This window comes from Ricinus communis, chromosome 6 (genome assembly GCF_019578655.1).
Source record: "Ricinus communis isolate WT05 ecotype wild-type chromosome 6, ASM1957865v1, whole genome shotgun sequence".
Classification (NCBI taxonomy): Eukaryota; Viridiplantae; Streptophyta; class Magnoliopsida; order Malpighiales; family Euphorbiaceae; genus Ricinus; species Ricinus communis.
The window spans coordinates 20,916,431-20,934,673 of NC_063261.1; the positions used below are offsets into that span (position 1 = coordinate 20,916,431).

General features: G+C 36.6%; 2 protein-coding genes across 2 annotated transcripts; one reads left to right on the forward strand and one right to left on the reverse strand.

The window, feature by feature from the left end:
* Positions 1-663: 663 nt before the first annotated feature.
* Positions 664-12,833, reverse strand: LOC8276626 (E3 ubiquitin-protein ligase SHPRH). Its single transcript, XM_015720257.3, has 20 exons — positions 12,682-12,833; positions 11,410-12,220; positions 11,048-11,254; positions 10,869-10,930; positions 9,749-10,211; positions 9,128-9,328; positions 8,538-8,793; positions 8,027-8,273; positions 7,731-7,900; positions 7,062-7,640; positions 6,624-6,790; positions 5,216-5,432; positions 4,902-5,102; positions 4,363-4,479; positions 3,965-4,207; positions 3,568-3,772; positions 2,678-2,886; positions 2,350-2,501; positions 1,469-1,733; positions 664-1,243 (listed from the first exon to the last, which is right to left on the reverse strand). Exons 2-20 carry the CDS (start codon positions 12,216-12,218, stop codon positions 1,001-1,003), a joined length of 5,013 nt encoding a protein of 1,670 aa, XP_015575743.2. The 5' UTR covers positions 12,219-12,220; positions 12,682-12,833; the 3' UTR covers positions 664-1,000.
* Positions 12,834-12,950: 117 nt separating this feature from the next.
* Positions 12,951-18,172, forward strand: LOC8276625 (uncharacterized aarF domain-containing protein kinase At5g05200, chloroplastic). Its single transcript, XM_002520841.4, has 11 exons — positions 12,951-13,167; positions 13,259-13,358; positions 13,906-14,048; positions 14,171-14,284; positions 14,564-14,752; positions 14,867-15,022; positions 15,376-15,641; positions 15,743-15,840; positions 16,480-16,658; positions 16,774-16,890; positions 17,754-18,172. Exons 1-11 carry the CDS (start codon positions 13,096-13,098, stop codon positions 17,934-17,936), a joined length of 1,617 nt encoding a protein of 538 aa, XP_002520887.2. The 5' UTR covers positions 12,951-13,095; the 3' UTR covers positions 17,937-18,172.
* Positions 18,173-18,243: the final 71 nt, after the last annotated feature.

The following is an 18,243-nucleotide window of genomic DNA, read 5'->3' on the forward strand; positions in this document are numbered from 1 at the left end:
AGCAGCTCAAAAGCAGAAGAGGCCACGTGTAAGCTGTAGGTAGATAAATCGAGATGCTGCGGGTGAGATTTGCAGGAGGAAAGGCACGCGGTTCAAAGATTGATGCCCACGTCCTTGTCCATTTATGGAAAGTAGGAGACTCCTTTTGTTCACTGTCTGTCTTTATCATGCAACTTGTCCAAAACAAGAAAAGACTAACGTAGTGGCGGTAATCATCTATAACAAGAGAAAATTGAGTGTAGTTTTTATACACTGGTCATTGCAAGAAAGGAAGATGCCGTGATGTTCCAAAATAGAACTTGGCTTCTTTCTTGTTAAACTTAAACCACCTCCACCCCACTCCATGGAAGGTAGACTTGAGTACTCCGATGCATTGGACATAAGAAGGAAAAGAGATGACAGCATTTCTTAGGGATTCCTTGTTTATGGTTTTGCAAGTGAAATGGAACCCAGAAATCTATAGTAGTGCCCTTACTTTGCTGGCCAAGACCTGCCATCTTGAGCAGTTCCATGACCGACAGGCAACAACAGCACAGTAGTGGCAACCGAAGGCGGATGTTTAACCAAAAGTATTTACATAACACCATAGGTCATTCACAGAAAAATAAAGTACTATCCGCTCGAAACTGTTGCTTTAGCAAATAGATATATAGGAGCTCCCAATTTATCAATAATAATTCACAGAGCAGACAGATGTAGTGAATAATGAATCAGTTATCTACAATGAGCGACCATTTCAGTTAGTCTTTGTGGCTGCTTAATGTGATCCAACTTAAAGAGTTAACATTGGCATTTTGCTATGTACAGAAAAAGAAAAAAAAAAAATCTAACTAGAAGACTATACAAATGTTTGGTTGGAGAACCTACATATACAGTGGGATGATTAAGAGCTGTGTCTCGGATGTAAGATTGCCAGAAGATTGCTTTATTGCAGTTACATTCTGGTGTTTTATACTTATGTAAAAGAAATGTATGTATATATTATTTGTCACGAAGAGTGTCATGCTGTATTCTCCTTTAGTCGCCTCTCAGCTGCTATAGCAGCAGCAGCTGAAGGAGGCAAATGTCTAAGACTTTCAGTCAGCTCTTCATCACCTTTTGGAACTGTGGATGTGAACAAGGACTCAACATCCTTCAGCGTCAAAAGCTGCTGATCCTGATTCTTTGTGTTACCACTTATAAAGGAGCTGGTGTTTCTACTCCTATTCAGCTTATATATGCTCTCTTCTACAGTGTTTTTAACCTACATCGTAAAAGAAAAGAAAAGAAAAATGGATGACAAAGAAGTATTGAAAGAACGTTGACCCGCCTCTCTGAGTGAATGGAAGAGAGAATCAAATCTATTTAGCAGAAAGTGATAAGCTTATTTATGTCTAAGTCATATGACAAGAGATCCAAGTGCTTTTCTTTTTCTTTGCAATGTCCTAATATGTTTGCATAATTTAACATGAAAGTGAAATGCACTTACCATAAACCGATGGACTAGTGTTCTATTTTCCTGCCCGATTCGGTGTACCCGGCTAATTGCTTGTGTTTCTGCTGCAGGATTAAGTAATGGCTCCACAAGAACAACATGCTGTGCTTCTAAGAGATTAAGACCGTTGGCTCCATGTTGGACTAAGAGCATCAAAACTTGAATAGGTTTTGGTGATTCTTTTTGGCTATGTACTCTGTGATTTCCTATTGTATTGCTTTTCTGTCCTCTAAATTGGCTGATGGAAATATGTGCTTTCCTGCACTTGCAAAGCCATTGCAAAAGAATGAAAATGAACAATAGCTTAAGCTCCTAAATGATGTGATTTATGTTGAAAATAAACATTAGAAATAAAATAACATATGCATCTGTGACGAAGTATTATTATTGTTATTGTTACTATTTATTTATTTTATAGAAGCCGAACTGTTATATTTATTGCATTATTCTACGAGACTCAAACAAAACACCATGTTATTACTATTAGAATAGAAGTTGAACTCTTCTTTCTTCCCCACAAGTATATTATTTTCGTTCACTTGCACTTCTCTCTCCTCTCTTTTCATACAAGATGAGAGTACTGAGGTTCGAACGTATCACCACTCCAAAACCATCAAAAGGGCACCTTATTTTGTGATATTCATTGAATCTTGGGTTGTTTACTTGTTTTATTTCAGCTTGAAATGAGATGATGATATCTGTATAATTTCATTTCAGTTACCAAATTGGAGGACTCCGATCACTGTAATTATACAACCGTAAAAGCAAAATAGAGTTCTCCTTGTTACGAAGGCCTTATTCTTTTAATTCAATGAAGTGCATAACATCAGAAAGAATCATGTATTAACAAATAAGAATTTAACAGCTTCTCTTACCTGCCTCCTTTCATCCGGATATAGGTAATGCCATTAGCATTGAAAGCATGTTCTAGTACATCAAGGACGTCATTCCAACTTGAGAAAACTAGAACTTTTGCTTCAGGATCTGAAGATTTGATCCCCAAGATTCTTCTTGTAATTGCTTCGATCTTTATTTCACACATATATACATGCACAAAAAGGATAGAAAAAAGTTACGAGGTATCCTACAGAAAAAGGAGCATGCTTACGGATCATGCATGTATATGGACCTTGAACCAGCAAGGTTCATGCATGCAAAAAAAACCATAATCACACAGTACATAGTGCAGTGAATTAATGACACCTTTGTCCCATATGACCCTTGCACAATCAAAGATGCTTCACACTTTTCATAACCTTGAACTGTATTTAATACGGCTGAATTGCAAGATTTGTCATTTCTGTCATCCGCATAAGCAATATTCCGAAAATCTGTATGCTGTCGACAGGTTGGGCACATAACCCATTTACATTGGAACTTATTGTCATGATGCTCAGTCATGGCAAATAAACCTGCATGAAACAAACATGAAATTGAATTATGGAGTTAATATGACATAAAAGACTCCTAAAACCAAATTTTTAAGAAGATTGGACATCTGACAAGTGTGCTTGACTAGAGAGAAAAGCTGGGAGGCCTGCATGGTTTAAATGGCTGATAAATATGTATTAATTCTAGGAACTTCTGATGTATAAACCAGAAAATTAATAGCTGCACCCTATGGCATTTTCTCATAATGTTGAAGATTGGCAATTGGTGACATGGCTGTTCGGTACTTAACAAAGCATCCTAGAGAATTTTCAGAAGAAACCAATGGTTGAAATTGTAGATCAAATTATTGGATTTCTAATATCTTATAGAGAACTAAGTGTATCACTCCATGGATTTAAACTTTTATAAATGGGCATTTAAAGTTTTATATCATACAATTAATAGAGCAAGAAAAACAATGATTTGGAATCTACAAATGCAATTCACCACATACAGCATGAGAATAACTACTGACATGATTTTCTAAGATGATCATCAAGGTGACAAAATACATATAATAGTTGAGAGAATTATCAATGTTCTAATTATGGCAAATTGAAAGACAACTCTTCTTTGAGAAATCACTTACAATCACCTATAAAGATTATGCTGATACTGGCTTTCTTTAAGAATCATGATGAAACAGGCAATATAAAACTTACATTTACAGCAAGTAACATGGCCACATTGAAAAACCATCTTTTGATTATGCATCTTTTCTTGACAGATTGGACATGCTTCCTCATCATCTTTGGGTAGGTCATCACTCATCTTCTCCTCAGATGTTGACATTGTAGCCATTTCTTGAGTTAATGAGGAATTACTTGAACTTTCTGGTGGTGGCTTCTGCTTGGATAATACTAAACCCTGAAAAAGATAAGATGGTAAGAACAATAACAAACAAAGGTAACATGTTATTTACACAATAAAAACCTACAACCAATAATAGTAAAATATACTAATAACATTTCCTAGGCACATAACAAAATTCATGCAGTGACAAAATTCCACTAGAATGATTACTTCAAATCTGGAAGAATTTTCAAAGACTGCCGGTACCTTTAAATAACGAAGCCTCCCTTTTATACGGGACAACAAGGTTAAGGAAATGAACTTCTCACTTGACTGGAGCACGCTAGCGGACTCTAATTCATTTGGACCTAAAGCATCAAGAGAGTTATCATCCTCATTTTCTCTTAGGTGCAAACGCGATGTTGCCATCTTAATTTCATCATGAGCATGCAGAATTTGAGCTTGAGCAACTGCCAAGGACCTGGCGTGGCTGTATTCCTTTCTCATGCCCTTCTCACAGTAAATGGATAAACAGAATGGAAAAAGAAAAATCAGATCTCTAACAGATATAGGATGATTGCATGCAACAGTATTGATGATCTAATCCTATATTCGCTGCCGTTTAAGCAATTGCTAGCGATAAAACAGGATCAGTCAGCTGATACCTCCAGTATGTGTAGCTGCTTGCTGGCTGCTGATATACCCTCCTTCCCCAACTGCATTTTGCAATAGCTCTTTACAACTCCAAGAACAACCTCCAATTCGGAGGGTGATTTTGAAACCTACCAACTCAACACTATTAATGGAAGATCTACAAGCAAATGCTAGTTTGTTTAATCATCAAAATACATGCCAAAACTGACACTGACAATGCTAGATTCCCAATGTAACTTTTACCAAAAACTAGAATTACATAACAAACTGACACTGGAACTACTAAGAGGTATTATATTATAGTCACAATATTTAACAAAAAGAATGTCACTTCATAATCAAGTAAAATATCTAATCATTCTACTTCCCCAGCATGAGTGCATGCAAGTATGTCATGAAAGATTAGACGATAACACACCTCTTATGTTAAAAGTGGGAACCTTCTTATCTGTTGACTTAAGTTCGTTTGTAACCCAAGGGGAAAATCAAGACCGTAGTGCTCATGGATTAAATCTGGTTTAGTCGGTTTTCTTGAACAAAGTTAACTTACCACTACTCTTTCTCCAGCATCTCTCCTCTTTGATGCATCATTGGCATCATCAGATGATGTTGAACTTCTATTGGTCCCCGATAAGTTCCAATAGAAACGATTTAGTGCAGAGTTCTTTTTCTGCAAATCTACTGCCTCTTCGGCAGATGTAATAATATCTCCACGTAATTTGTTAAGACGAAACAGTCTTGCCTCGTAATCCTGATAAAGAAGTAAAATGTAAAGGTCTTCTTTTTTCCTTTTTCATTCTAATTTTTACGTACTAAGCAACTAAACAACAAATTAAGTGGGAACTGGGAAGGTCAGCAGCAAACCTGAAATAATTCATCTAGTTCGCAATGAAGACATATAGGACCATCATCAACAGCTTGGCAAATTCGACAGAATCTCACACGTTCAATATCTGCTTCTTTTGGTTGCCCCATTGTCAAATCAATTTCCAGCAGCCGATCAAGCAAAGTTTTCCTAGAAGCTTCTAGTTGGTCCAGACGAGTCTGAATATGGTACTTCAAAGCAGCAATGCTACGGAATCTGGGCTAAAATCCACCAGAGTTAACTACCACGAAATGAAACTCAAAGAAGATAATACACAAACATGTACAATCAGTTACTTCACTCATTTAGACAGATCAGCAATAGCTGAGATGGCTTTGCATATGGATTTATCTTACAAGATTCCCTGGCATATTATTTCTTCTCTTTCCAACAAAATAACTTCCTCAATCACTTAATTTCAACGATGACAATGCACCAACATTTTATGCTATTAGTTTAGATTCATTTGCTAGCTCATGATTCAAGCACATGTTCCGGTTAAGAATTAAGCTCTTCTGTTTTTCTTTTTTCTGATTACTGAAGGCTTTCAAGCTATCCTCATAGCCTAATCAACCTATAGATAACCCCAAATTTACAACAAAAAGAAAAAAGAAAAAAAAAATGAGAAAATTAAAAGGGAAATATAAAAGATATTAAAAGTTTTAATGATATTGGATTCAATTCCAAGGCATTACAATTCTACAGAAGACTGCAGGGCAGAAGCTCACAAAAATAGCCAAGAAAATCACTGTCATGCAGCAAACTAAAGGACAAAAACTAATCTTTTAAAATGATCCATTCAAATACTCTATAACACCACAAATAGCAGTGTATCTCAAAGTAACTTATTTTCTTTCTACCACCAGAAGCTTTCCATTTGAAACCAACAAATTCTGAAGTATGTAATCACACCAAACTCTCGTTAAATTGACCAAAAAGGAAAACCTAATAGCCCATGGCATTTCCTAAAGTAAAACTAGTGAATATGACCCCTTGATTCCATTAACATGTTATACTAAGGTAGTGGTATCCACTGCTCAGCCCACGAACCAATTTTCTGTTATAATCATGGTGTTTTTTCTGATGCAACTATAGTTTAATGAATCAAGCATCCAGAAAGAAATAATTATAAAATGCCATTCACCATAGAAAATTGAAAGCTTATGCCATTTATAATATTTTGAAAAAAGAGCAAGATGAATAAATTTCTCTCACCAAAATATAACCAACATCTAGAGAATGGACTGTAGGAACAAAACCCAAGCCATCTCATTTTCATGCTAACTCTAGCTTAGAAGGTCACAAGAAAAATGCCTGAGATGCATATCACTATTAATGTGAGAGCCAATGTATATTTTTGACAAGGACAAAGGAAAAGTCAAAGAAAAATCTAAGATAGATACTGACTGGGAGGCAATTCTGGATGACCTCGAATTGTTAAGAGTTCCTGAGACAGCTTCTTCAATCTTTTTTATCAAATCTCTTTTGAAGTCCTTGTTCAGCTCAGCATGATAAAGAGCATTCAACCACCATGCTGAGTGCTGATTTTCTCCGTCACTGATTGCATTACAAACCTTCAAACAGAAAGAACTTTTCTTGAACTCCGATTGTTCAGAACAAAAAAATAATATAGGAAAAGAAGAATAATTCTAGAAGTTATTTTGTTTAGATGTTGATGAAAATAATCAAAATATATCATGACATAGTCCATCATTTGGGGCATAGAGATTTATATCTTCTAAGAAGAAACAGTATGCTTTGGCAGGGCATGTTGATAACATAGATGTCAGCAGTTATGCATGAGATATAACAAATATTATACGGACCGGAAAGGAGAAAACATACCTGCATGTATGACTTTCTGAAGTCTTTTTGAGCCATAGAAAGCTTTGCAGTGAACATGGATAGGTATTTCTGTTTTAATTCTTCACAAGTTGCTTTCAAATATCCCTCGCTGAAGGATCTAGATGGTAAATTGGATTTATCATCACCTCCCTTGTCACCATTTAAGGCATTTTCTGATGCAAATAAAATATTTTCAGTATCAACAGTAAAGTCTGAATCATGCTCTCCACTAACTTTTTGTCTCTTTAGAGCATTAGTTTCCCATTCTTCACATGTCTGTAACTTGAAGACCTTTCCAGAGTTTCCGTGTAACTGTTGCCCATTTGAGGAGAGATGGGTTGAGCAGTCAGTGACAACCGGAAGTATCTCAGCAAGGTTGTGATGAATGTGAATATTCAACAAAGGGTCTAAGCGGAAATCTTCAGAGTGTTCTTCAGTCACAGCCAATGCTTCTCTGTATAATAATGCAGCTTGAGAAAATTTTTGCTCAATTATAGCTATCCCTGCCAGTGCATTTAAAGCAACAACTAACTTCCTGAGAGCTTCCTCCCCCTCTATCTTGGTCTTACCAATAAGAACCTATAAGAAAAGTCCCAATAAATAAAAAGAACCAGTGGCTAAAGTTTCTTAAGAAAATGTTCATAAAAGATTTTCCATTTTTTAACTTACCATTAATATTTCCTCCATAGTCATGGGGGATTGTTGAACGGAACGCAGTCCAGAACTTCCCACTTGAGGATGGCAGCAGGCCTGGCGAAGCTTCAAGAGTGAGTTGAGTAGCTTTGCAGCCTCTGCATGAGTGATGAAAGGATCTGCTGAATCATTAGGAGGTGGACAACCTGGTTGAAGCAAGCATTAAAATATTCCAGAATTTAAAATAAGGCTTTCTAGTTGGTTATAAATTATATTATATTCTTTCAAACGAATCGACTCTTAATTTTAGATGAAGGTGCAGGACAGCATACCAAAACCTGGGACTCTTCTTTTGAGAATGTCATCTTTCAAACTGTCAATAACTTCACGGGCATAACTGACACAAGTTTCATGCTGTCTCTGGTAAAAGTGCTCTTCAATGGCTGAAAAGGCGAGCCAAGATACGCACTCTTCTTGAGGTGGGAGCTGTAGCTCACCGGCAACATGTACTTTTGAAGAACGCCACATAATTTGCTTGAAAAAATTATGTGTAAAATCCATTGCTCCTACATCCCCCCTCTGAAAAGGTCAGAAGCTAAATATTAAAATTTGCACGATATACAAATATCTTTACCTCAAAGGAAACTCCGGCCAACTAGTCAAGGAGTAGACCAAACAAAACATAGAAGAGATTCAGAGTAAGAAGATGATACATGAAGATGCAAGGTTGCACCAAAACATCTACATGTTAAATAAAGCATAATAGTGAGGTTCCCTCTTGATCTTTATAATCATGTAAATAAAGCCACTTAGCATATACTAGTTTGTATGACTGTCACATACCTCATATGGATCTCTTATAACATCAATCCACCACCGAGAAACATTAAAAGGGCTTGCTTTAAGGAATCTTAGAAGTCCATATAAGTCATCAAGTTTCCGTTGTATAGGAGTCCCTGTAATACACCAACGGTACTTAGCAGATAATCGAAGAGCCATTTCTGCCGCAGCAGCAGCATTACTCTCCACCATTTGAGCCTCATCCAAGCACACCCTCCACCAAAATATTCTGGTGAGAAGAGTTGGAATAACAGGATACCTACAATGTATGGCCACCAGATCATCTCCACATTTTCTGTTCAAAGAATTCTGCAACTATAATCTAGTTGCACTTTACCTATCTGAAATGAATCATTGGAGAAGTCTAAACTCTTTTAAACTTTACTATAAATTAGAATTAGTAGGTGAGAAAATACAATTTTTTTTAACATGTGCTTATGCATATGATTTACATTGTAGACTATATTCTACCCAGTGCAAATTTCTCACAAATTAACCACCACTTCTGGAAAACAGCTCAAAAAATAAGCCAATTTTCAGCAAAAACAATAGGTATTCTAACAAAAGAAATAAATCACAAGGTTTATAAGAACCTCTTCTGGAATCTCAGAAAGTGTCGATCGCCTTCATGCCTATCAGAATCATGTGACAAATCCTCTTTAAGCACATCGTATGTCGTTAGTACAATGTCAGCACTAACAAGTTCACTAATATCCATTGCAGATCTATTTGAAAGAGATGTATCTCGCACACCTTCATATACACAAGTTTTCAAGGAACCTGGACGTGTATGACTAAGAAAAGAAATTAAGAAAATCAAGTCAGTACAAATTCGCTGCATCAGAACAACATTGCATGCTAACAAGTGATGGTATCAAATTTAACATTCCCCGCATCAATTAGTTTTAGAAAAATGTAATGAAAAAGGACTTTTCCATCCCAAGAAAGGGGATAAGGAATATTGCGAGTAATGTTAATGTTACTTAGGTCCAGGGAATAGAGCAATACATGCATCGAGAGAACATACAAACACGGAGGTGGAAAGTTCATTATACTCTTGACAAAAATACACTCTAAAAGATCATACCCAAAGGAATTATGGCACAAGTAAAAGTCATTTCTAAGAAACTTAAGTTGAACAGCCAACATATGAAAACTCTCTTACTTTAATCTTATTTTACAAGTTTAACAAATCAACAAACCAGAAGTTATACCGTGCAATTTCAGCATGCCACTGGGGTAATATAGGAGCTGGACAGACAATAAGAGTGGCACCAGTAGCTATAGGAGATTCATTAGCTTGTATCAATTCAGAGCACATCTGGCAAACATGCTCTCCATCTCTCTCAACAAAGTTTATTGTAGTTTTCTTTCTATATTTTTGTACCTCAATTGCTGACCTCTTCTTTTTTCCCTTAGTTGAATAACCAACACAGTCTGCATGTTGCCAAGCATCACAAATGTCGCACTGTACCCACAGCCCTCTATATTTATAGCTTTCACTCACAGCTCCACATATGCACTCAACACGCTCTTGTTTCAATCTTTTACGATCAATTTTCTGATCCCCAGAATCTTGCCATGTATTATCAATAAAGATGCCATCTTCGCATGCTGACTTCCGATGGGCAAATATGCAGGCAAGTAGTTCAACTGTCTTACCCAAACCCATCTCATCTGAGGCAGTCATAAATGACCATAGTCACTATTCTAACATCACAATAAGGGAAACTTTTAATTATAATTAATTTTTTCCTTTTTATGTTCATAGATCAATTATAGTTTTTGTTGGAGAAAATAATCCCATATAGGAAAACTAAAAGAAAATAAAGTGGAATGTATGTGGTGTAGATTGGGTCTTTAGCATAAGCCAATTGGTTTTGTGCAACGTGAGGTTCCAACACCACTTATATGGCCACCGATATCATTTGGCCCAACACTTTCAGGCTCATGGAGTTTCTACAATTTTCAATCTCTTGACATGTGAAATGCATAAGTAAAGAACCAATGTTTAGCACATATCTTTAATCCCTCATTCTCTCAAGAAATTTGAAATCAAGTTTAACAATTTTGGGAAAAAAGGCACAAGAAAAAGCTTTAGAAATAGGTTGAGACAAGCTTGCATATTCTCTGCAGTCAAATACTTCTAGTCCTCATTCATGAGGGACCAGTTTTCCAAAGAGGTAGATCAGCCTCTTGATTTTAAACTTTTTTATCCCTAGTGTTGAAAAAATTCTGATTCTGAGTAGAAATTTCTAAAAGGACATTGCAAGCTCACTTTCAGGAATTAGACAAATGGAGGAGAAACTATAGTAAATTAGCGATGGGACATACCAGCAAGAATCCCACCAAAGATATGCGGTGAAGAAATATCTGGACACAATGAAACATTGCCACTGCAAATAATTTACAGTAAATATAAGTAAGCAAGAAAGAGCACTTGGCAGGGAAAGGGGTTCATCTTGCGAAAGGAATTAGGACTTTTACCATCTATGCTGAGCCAATAATTATACCTGAATGGATTATAGAACATTGTTAAACAACTGTCGAGAAAATCCACAGGCATGCATAAAGGAGAAAAGAATTGACTTCTTTCCTTTTCTATTGAATCTCTTGAATGTCCTTTCTCTTGTTGTAACATCCAGTAAGCTGCACGACGCTGATATGGTCTCAGCACAGGAAGTAAGTCAGGTAGGTCATCATTGAGTGTTGGACTGGATCTGTAAGAAAAAAATAATAATCAGTGGTCAAAATCCAGTTTGAAGGTGGAACGATGGAATCGACATTCATGACGAAATAATCCCTTGAAATGCATATCAAGATTACCACCAGTCAATTACAAATTAATAACTAATAGAAAATAACATGCACTCACTTTGATGGCTTAATGGCCTCATAGAACCCAGCAACATCAAACCTTGGGCGTTTCCTAGAGTAGGAGATATCATTTCCCATCTCTCCAACCAAGTCAACTTCTGTAGATTTAGTAACCCCGTACCTAGCCTCTGAAGTTACTACCTCTGGTCGCAGCCAAGCCATTACATTCATCATACTCTTCTTCCACAATTGCCTGGTATTTTCCAGAAGGGACTTGCAAGAATCAAAAGCTTTCTTAAGTATCTCGACCCTGACTCTCAGAGACATCATCTCCTCTGAATAATTAAACCCCAGAACTGGCCTTAGTGTCAAAAATTCCATACTTATCAAATGAACAAGACTAGTAATACCTTCATCGGGTCCATCAAAGCTGCCAGAGAAAATAACAGATTGCATTTCCTTATCCTCAACCATGGATTCCTCAATACATTCCAATGATATATCACTGGAGGAAAGCACAGGCCAATAACCCAGCTTAATACGATCGAGAACAAATCCATCAACATTGCACACTCGAACCCTTAAGGAATACTTAGACTCCTGAGAAAAGTTGGACTTTATTCTACAACTAGAATAGGCTTCTCCTAAATTCAAATCATTTAAGATGACTTCAGATATATCAAAGTGGTCATTTGAAACCCAATTACTCTTATCAACTTCCACATAATAAGGTCTACTGACTGGAATGGCCTTTTCTGCTGAGTCAGTCTTAGGTGCTTTTTGTTTATCCAACTCTGCTTCAGAAGCACTGTTTGCTATAACTAATCCACCAGACCGATTCGGGCGGGCTTGCTTCCTTCTACCCATCTCTGCGAGGAAACTAAAAATTAGAGAAGAGACAATCATTGATGTGCATAACAAAGAAAACACGCAAAATTATCAAAAGAAGTATAGATTGAAACTCATTCACCTATCAATTGAAACTTAAACATAGAAAGCTCAATATGAAGTGCAGGCCACAGGTCGACAAGTGTGAAATTCAGTAAATAGCTTTAGTATTCAGGTGTTAAAACCATTACAATAACATACCACCAAAAAATAATAATAAAACGATAGCAAAACAAGAAATGGCAAAGAGCTAACCCAGAAAACTAATAGTGATGTAAAGAAACTAAGTAAAGGTTATCCTTTTGTTGATAGCAGATACAATTGCAAGATTTGGCAAAGCAAAGCTCAAGTAAGAAAACAAAGCGGGGAGCAATGCTGACCAATAAAAGACAAATATATACTACAGGCATGAATATACAAAGGTTTAGATATGGACATGAACCTTTCAAATAGAATTCAAAATCAAAGAAACAAGCATGGCTTCTCGGTTCCTGGCCGCTTGGGCCTTTGAGGAGGAAGGGAAGGCAATTCACGCGCGAGTTCGCGAGTTGGTATTAGGAGATTTTGGAACAAACTATAACTAAATAAGTTGCATTTATATTCTCTATAACACCCTCAATGTTCCTTTGGAATTTACAGTTATGTCCTCGGCCGCCTTCTCCCACGGACTCTGAAGAGAATATAAATAAAAAATCGGAGCTTGGACAGCGAAATGGCATAGCATCAACTGACTAACAGTGAATTTGCTGCCACGTGGCCTCCTAACTGTCATATTTTTTTCACCTGCTTCTTTTGTTGATGTACGTATGCTTTAAAGTCATAATCTTTCCCTTTATGCAACACACGCATAAGAGAAATGGCGGTCACTTCTCTGTCAGTATTGAGAGTTGGTCGCTTCTCATTGCTTAATCCGTGCCCTTATCCTCAGGTGATTTTTGTTTCCCGACTGATACTCTTTATGATTGATTTGGGTATGTGTCTGATGCTTCTTTTGGATTGTCTGAATCATGGGTTCACAGTTGTCTCTGGCAAGTATTAGATCGAGGAAGCTCAATTTCCGGCCAAAGATATTTGCTAGATATGCACCAGCACAGGATCCTTTCTCTTCTCGCCTTCAAGGTATGTCATAAATTTGTAATGCTACTATTAATTTTGCTTGCTTAATAACTGGAAGAAGGACATGCAATTGTGAAACATGAGTTGTTAGAGAACAAATAAAGATGTCCAGCCCTGGTCTTCTGCTATGGGATTGTGGCAGGTGCAGTTATTGAAATAAGTTTCCAACAGCTCTTAATACTTCAGACTATGCATTTTCCATATCTTGGTCTTTGTAATACACTCTAGAATTCTACTACCACCAAAGTAATACTATCTCTTTTTCTTTTTTACTGGCATGATTTCCACTGGATTAAGTTTAATTGATAGGTAACTGGCTTTAGGTAACGAATTTAATCCTTAATTTTCACGCGATGGTTTTGATTTCGAAAACATAATGATTTTGATACTACACTGCTCCTCTGATTCTCTATTTTCCAGAATCAAAAACAAAAAACTTTTATCATGCTAGTCTTTCTATTTGCTGTTAATTTTTTCCGAAACATTACTTGGAAGTTCTGGCTGTAAGTCTCTTTCATTTTGCAATAATTCCATGCTATTCCACTCCCAGATAGTATTGAAAACTTGCCCAAACTTGTGGAGGATATTATCCAGACATCTATCAACACGGGTCCTCGTGGAGCGCTAAGGCTGGCTCAAGGCATTCAAGCAGTTCTTGGAGTTAGTAGTGAGTGGCTGGCAGATGTATCAAAGGTGGTATCCTAGAATTTTGACGCGAGCACCTCTTTTTTCTATTGTTTTACTTCACTTAAGTAGTTTTGGCTGCTAACAGCACAGGAATCACTAATCTTGCTGTAGCATTGTTAAATTTGCAGTCAACAAATTCACCTTCTGGATTGCCAACCCAAATGCAGCTTGGATTACTTTCTCCACTGTATTTGAGGAGATTGTTTGAACGCATGGGAGCAACCTATATTAAATTGGGTCAGGTAAGTCCTGTTATTCCTCTCTTGGATTCTTCATGAGAACGCATCTATTTGTTTGTTTGTTTGATGAACCTCGATAAGCTGCTCTAACATGCAGCTTAATTTGTATGTCAAAAACATTCATGCAATATTAATTTGTATGCCAAGAAATTCATGCAATAAACTGTTTAATTGGTATGCTAAAAAATTCATAGCTTTATTCACAACAAAAACTTATCTATCTGTTCTGGTCTTTTACGTAACAAAAGGCATTAATGCTTTCTTAGCATGCATGTTTTCCAGTTCATAGCATCTGCGCCAACATTGTTCCCACCAGATTATGTTGAAGAATTTCAGAACTGTTTTGATAGAGCTCCTGCAGTACCTTTTCAAGAAATTCAAGCAATCTTGCGTGAAGAATTAGGAAGGCCAATAGAAAGTGTGTACGAATTTGTTGACCCAATGCCGATTGCCTCAGCCTCAATAGCACAGGTACCAATTTATTTTATTAATTATGTTTCTATATCCAGCTCCATTCCTTGTCTCCCTCCCCTTCATATTCTCAATTATCAAATGATGTTTGATGGTGATTATTATATTGCCTAGGTACATGGAGCAAGGCTGAAAGGTTCTCAAGAAGATGTGGTTATTAAGGTCCTAAAACCTGGAATTGAAGATATACTAGTAGCAGATTTGAACTTTGTGTACATTGTTGCTCGACTACTGGAGTTCTTAAGCCCTGACCTCAGCCGAGCATCACTGGTAAACGAATGTCTACTTGATTCATTATTTCTTGCAACTTATGGCGTAATTGCAGTTTTTGCAGAAAATTTTCACTTTCACTTTATTTGATTTTATTGGCAACTATCATCCCCTGATACCTGAGTATTGTTTTGTATTATAGTCAGCTAATGCTGAAAATATTGAATCAGCCATGGAATATTGGGTTTTCTGTCTCTTGACCTCCTAAAATTCTTTCTACTTCTGTAAAGAAGATATTCAAAGACATAGAGGTTCTCTTATAAAACATGCATCTGCTTTTACATTTACTTGTCTTTACTTTTAAATGATAAGCTCTGGATGCTTCTTTTGTGTGCTATATGTCCTTTGCTTAGGTTGCTATTGTCAAAGACATAAGGGAGTCCATGCTTGAAGAAGTTGACTTTTATAAGGAAGCTGCAAATGTTGAGGCCTTTAGGAGATATTTAGAAGCTATGGGACTTACAAGACAGGCTACTGCCCCAAAAGTCTATCAGCATTGCAGCACTCGTCGAGTTCTGACCATGGAGAGGCTTTATGGAGTGCCTCTTACTGACCTGGACTCGATAAGTTCACTTGTTGCTAGTCCAGAGACCAGTCTTATAACAGCCCTAAATGTCTGGTATGGTATCCATGATTATCAAATGTTTATGTGGTTTTTCTGTGTGCTCTGTAGATCTTTTATTAAGTTTTTAAATATATTTGATTTTGATTTCTTTGCAGGTTTGGTAGTTTGCTTGCGTGTGAAACTTTCCATGCAGATGTACATGCTGGCAATTTGTGGCTATTACGCGATGGTCGTATTGGATTTCTTGATTTCGGTAAGCTTCTTTATGGCAATAAGTTCATTCGTGATTTGTTTCTTAAGAACTGTGGTTGAGCCATCAACTATTTCAGAATGCTTAGGCATTATTCTTATAATTAAATTGAGGAGTTGTATGTCAAATTTAATATTTAGATTTGTATTACTAGCATATACCTTCTGATGTTTGCTTCAACATATTACATGGTTGTTTAACTAGGTGTTTTCTGCAAATATAAAGCCCTGTTGGTAATAGCATAATGGTTATTGCTATGTGTTTAATTTAGCATCATACTGTGTTAAAGCATGACTTCTATTTCTCTGTAAATTCCCAGAGAACATGCTGCATATCTTGACTAAAGTAACCCAAAAGTTAAATGTTATATTTTTATCCTTCTTCTGCAAACACATGCACAGTAATATTGAGGAGTATGAAGGAGAAGTCGAGTTAGAGAGACGATAAAACATACGTTTTATTATTTCTGTTAGATTTTGGATTGCCCAAGAAAAGATAGGAACACCAAAAGTGTAACTCCTGAATTTTCTTAGAGGACATTTAGACAAATAAAAGGGATGTAGAGCTTTCTGTGATTGTTTCACTAGTGCAGATGAGCTATACCTATACTACAATCAACTTACAATACAATCCATTAAACAGGAATTGTAGGGCGGATATCCCCAAAAACATGGGCAGCCATGGAGGTGTTTCTAACAGCAATTGCAGCTGAGGAATACGAATCGATGGCATCTTCCTTGATTGAAATGGGGGCTACAGACAAGGATGTTGATATTAATGCCTTTGCAAGAGACTTGAAAAAGATATTTTCATCAATACAGGCAAGCACTAATTACTCCAAATGGTTAGCTCTGAGAATAAGTTCAATATGTTGTCAAACCTCTATTGTTATTCAGATTGCTGCTTATATAACATGCTATGTTAATTCAAATGCAGGAACTGGATACAGAAATAGTTGTTGCAACAGCTAGAGATGATAATACAAATGCTACTGCTGTTTCCGCCAATGTACTTGTTGACGAGAGGCAAATGAATGCACTTTTTCTTGATGTGGTAAGATGTTATATGTTAGTTTGTGCTTTCAAAGGAAAAAGAAATGTGTGAATTAGGTCAAAGATTTTCCAATGAATGTAGTTCAAATTAGGTCCAAAGAATTTGCCAATTAGTGCAGTAACTTCATAATTATTGGAGATTACTTGCTGCTCGTAGAGCAATTGATGACTAGCATGTGCCATTATGCAATAGCTCTTAAGATTTGTTATTAATACAAGAAATGAAAACCACTAAGTTCCTCTAAGCTGGAATTAGGTCTGTCGAGCAATAGATTTTCTTGTATTGCCAGAGTCACAAGTCACATACTTACATTGGCAACAAATTATGTGAATCAATCAGCTTCCAGGAATTGTCTACAAGCTTATGGGTAATTCCAGATATAAGAAATAATACATATGGCAATTAGGCTGCATGCTTGAGTGAAAAAGGGGTTGAGCACCACTTCTGTTAGGGGATTGATGTCTGAAAATTATGCACAATTTTTCAACTCTCGGAATGGGTATTTGTGGCACTCTTCTTTCAAGATTGGACCAATAGCTCATTCATTAATCCTGTAGAATATATTTTTGTAAAAGATTCTCACGAGCCCCTAGCCGAAGTCACAAAAGGATAGGCTAAGATCAAGATGGATATTAGGTTAAAATCTTACCTACGGGAGGAGGTAAAGTTACTTTTCTGAATAAAATGTAGAACTTAAATCGGAATAGTCCGTTATGCAAGAAAAGAAATACAAAGTTTAGTGCAGAGGTAGAGGTTACTAAATCTGTAGGAACTTTGTAGGCATTTTCTACTATTCTTCTTCTGCCTGAGGATAGTTAAAAAGTTATTACTAACTATGGTTTATTTTTCTTGCTGTATAACAGGTTCGTGTCAGTGAATCATACGGACTCAAGTTTCCTAGGGAGTTTGCCCTTCTTATGAAACAGCTCCTTTATTTTGATAGGTATACTCGGTTGTTGGCCCCTAACTTGAACATGCTGCAGGACCAGAGAATTAAAATTGTTTCAAATCGAAAAAGCAGCTATAGAGGGGATGATTTCAAATGAATCTTGCGGATGCGGACATATAATTTGATCCCCCAATAGCTTTGCTTTATTCATCTTGTTTTCTCTTATGTAAATACAACTATAGAACTACTCCAGAGGTGGAGTTGCACACAGTATATAGAAACCATTGAGAAGCAGGAAACAGATACTCACAGATGATGTACAAATACAGTTCATTTTGCTGATGAATTTTGATTCTGCATTGGAAGGAATACAGTTTTATAGTTGCTTATTCACAGACGGCTAATTATATGTAAGATTAAATTTGATGTCCTTTACTTGTAGAGATAGTTGATATCGACATTAG

Coding starts and splice junctions, on each gene's coding strand:
- LOC8276625 (XM_002520841.4), top strand. CDS start 13,096: ATGGCGGTCACTTCTCTGTCAGTATTGAGAGTTGGTCGCTTCTCATTG. Junction 13,168..13,258: donor ATCCGTGCCCTTATCCTCAG/GTGATTTTTGTT, acceptor ATGGGTTCACAG/TTGTCTCTGGCAAGTATTAG. Junction 14,049..14,170: donor GGCTGGCAGATGTATCAAAG/GTGGTATCCTAG, acceptor TTAAATTTGCAG/TCAACAAATTCACCTTCTGG.
- LOC8276626 (XM_015720257.3), bottom strand. CDS start 12,218: ATGGGTAGAAGGAAGCAAGCCCGCCCGAATCGGTCTGGTGGATTAGTT. Junction 10,931..11,047: donor ATGTTCTATAATCCATTCAG/GTATAATTATTG, acceptor AATTATTTGCAG/TGGCAATGTTTCATTGTGTC. Junction 9,329..9,748: donor TGGCATGCTGAAATTGCACG/GTATAACTTCTG, acceptor TTCTTTTCTTAG/TCATACACGTCCAGGTTCCT.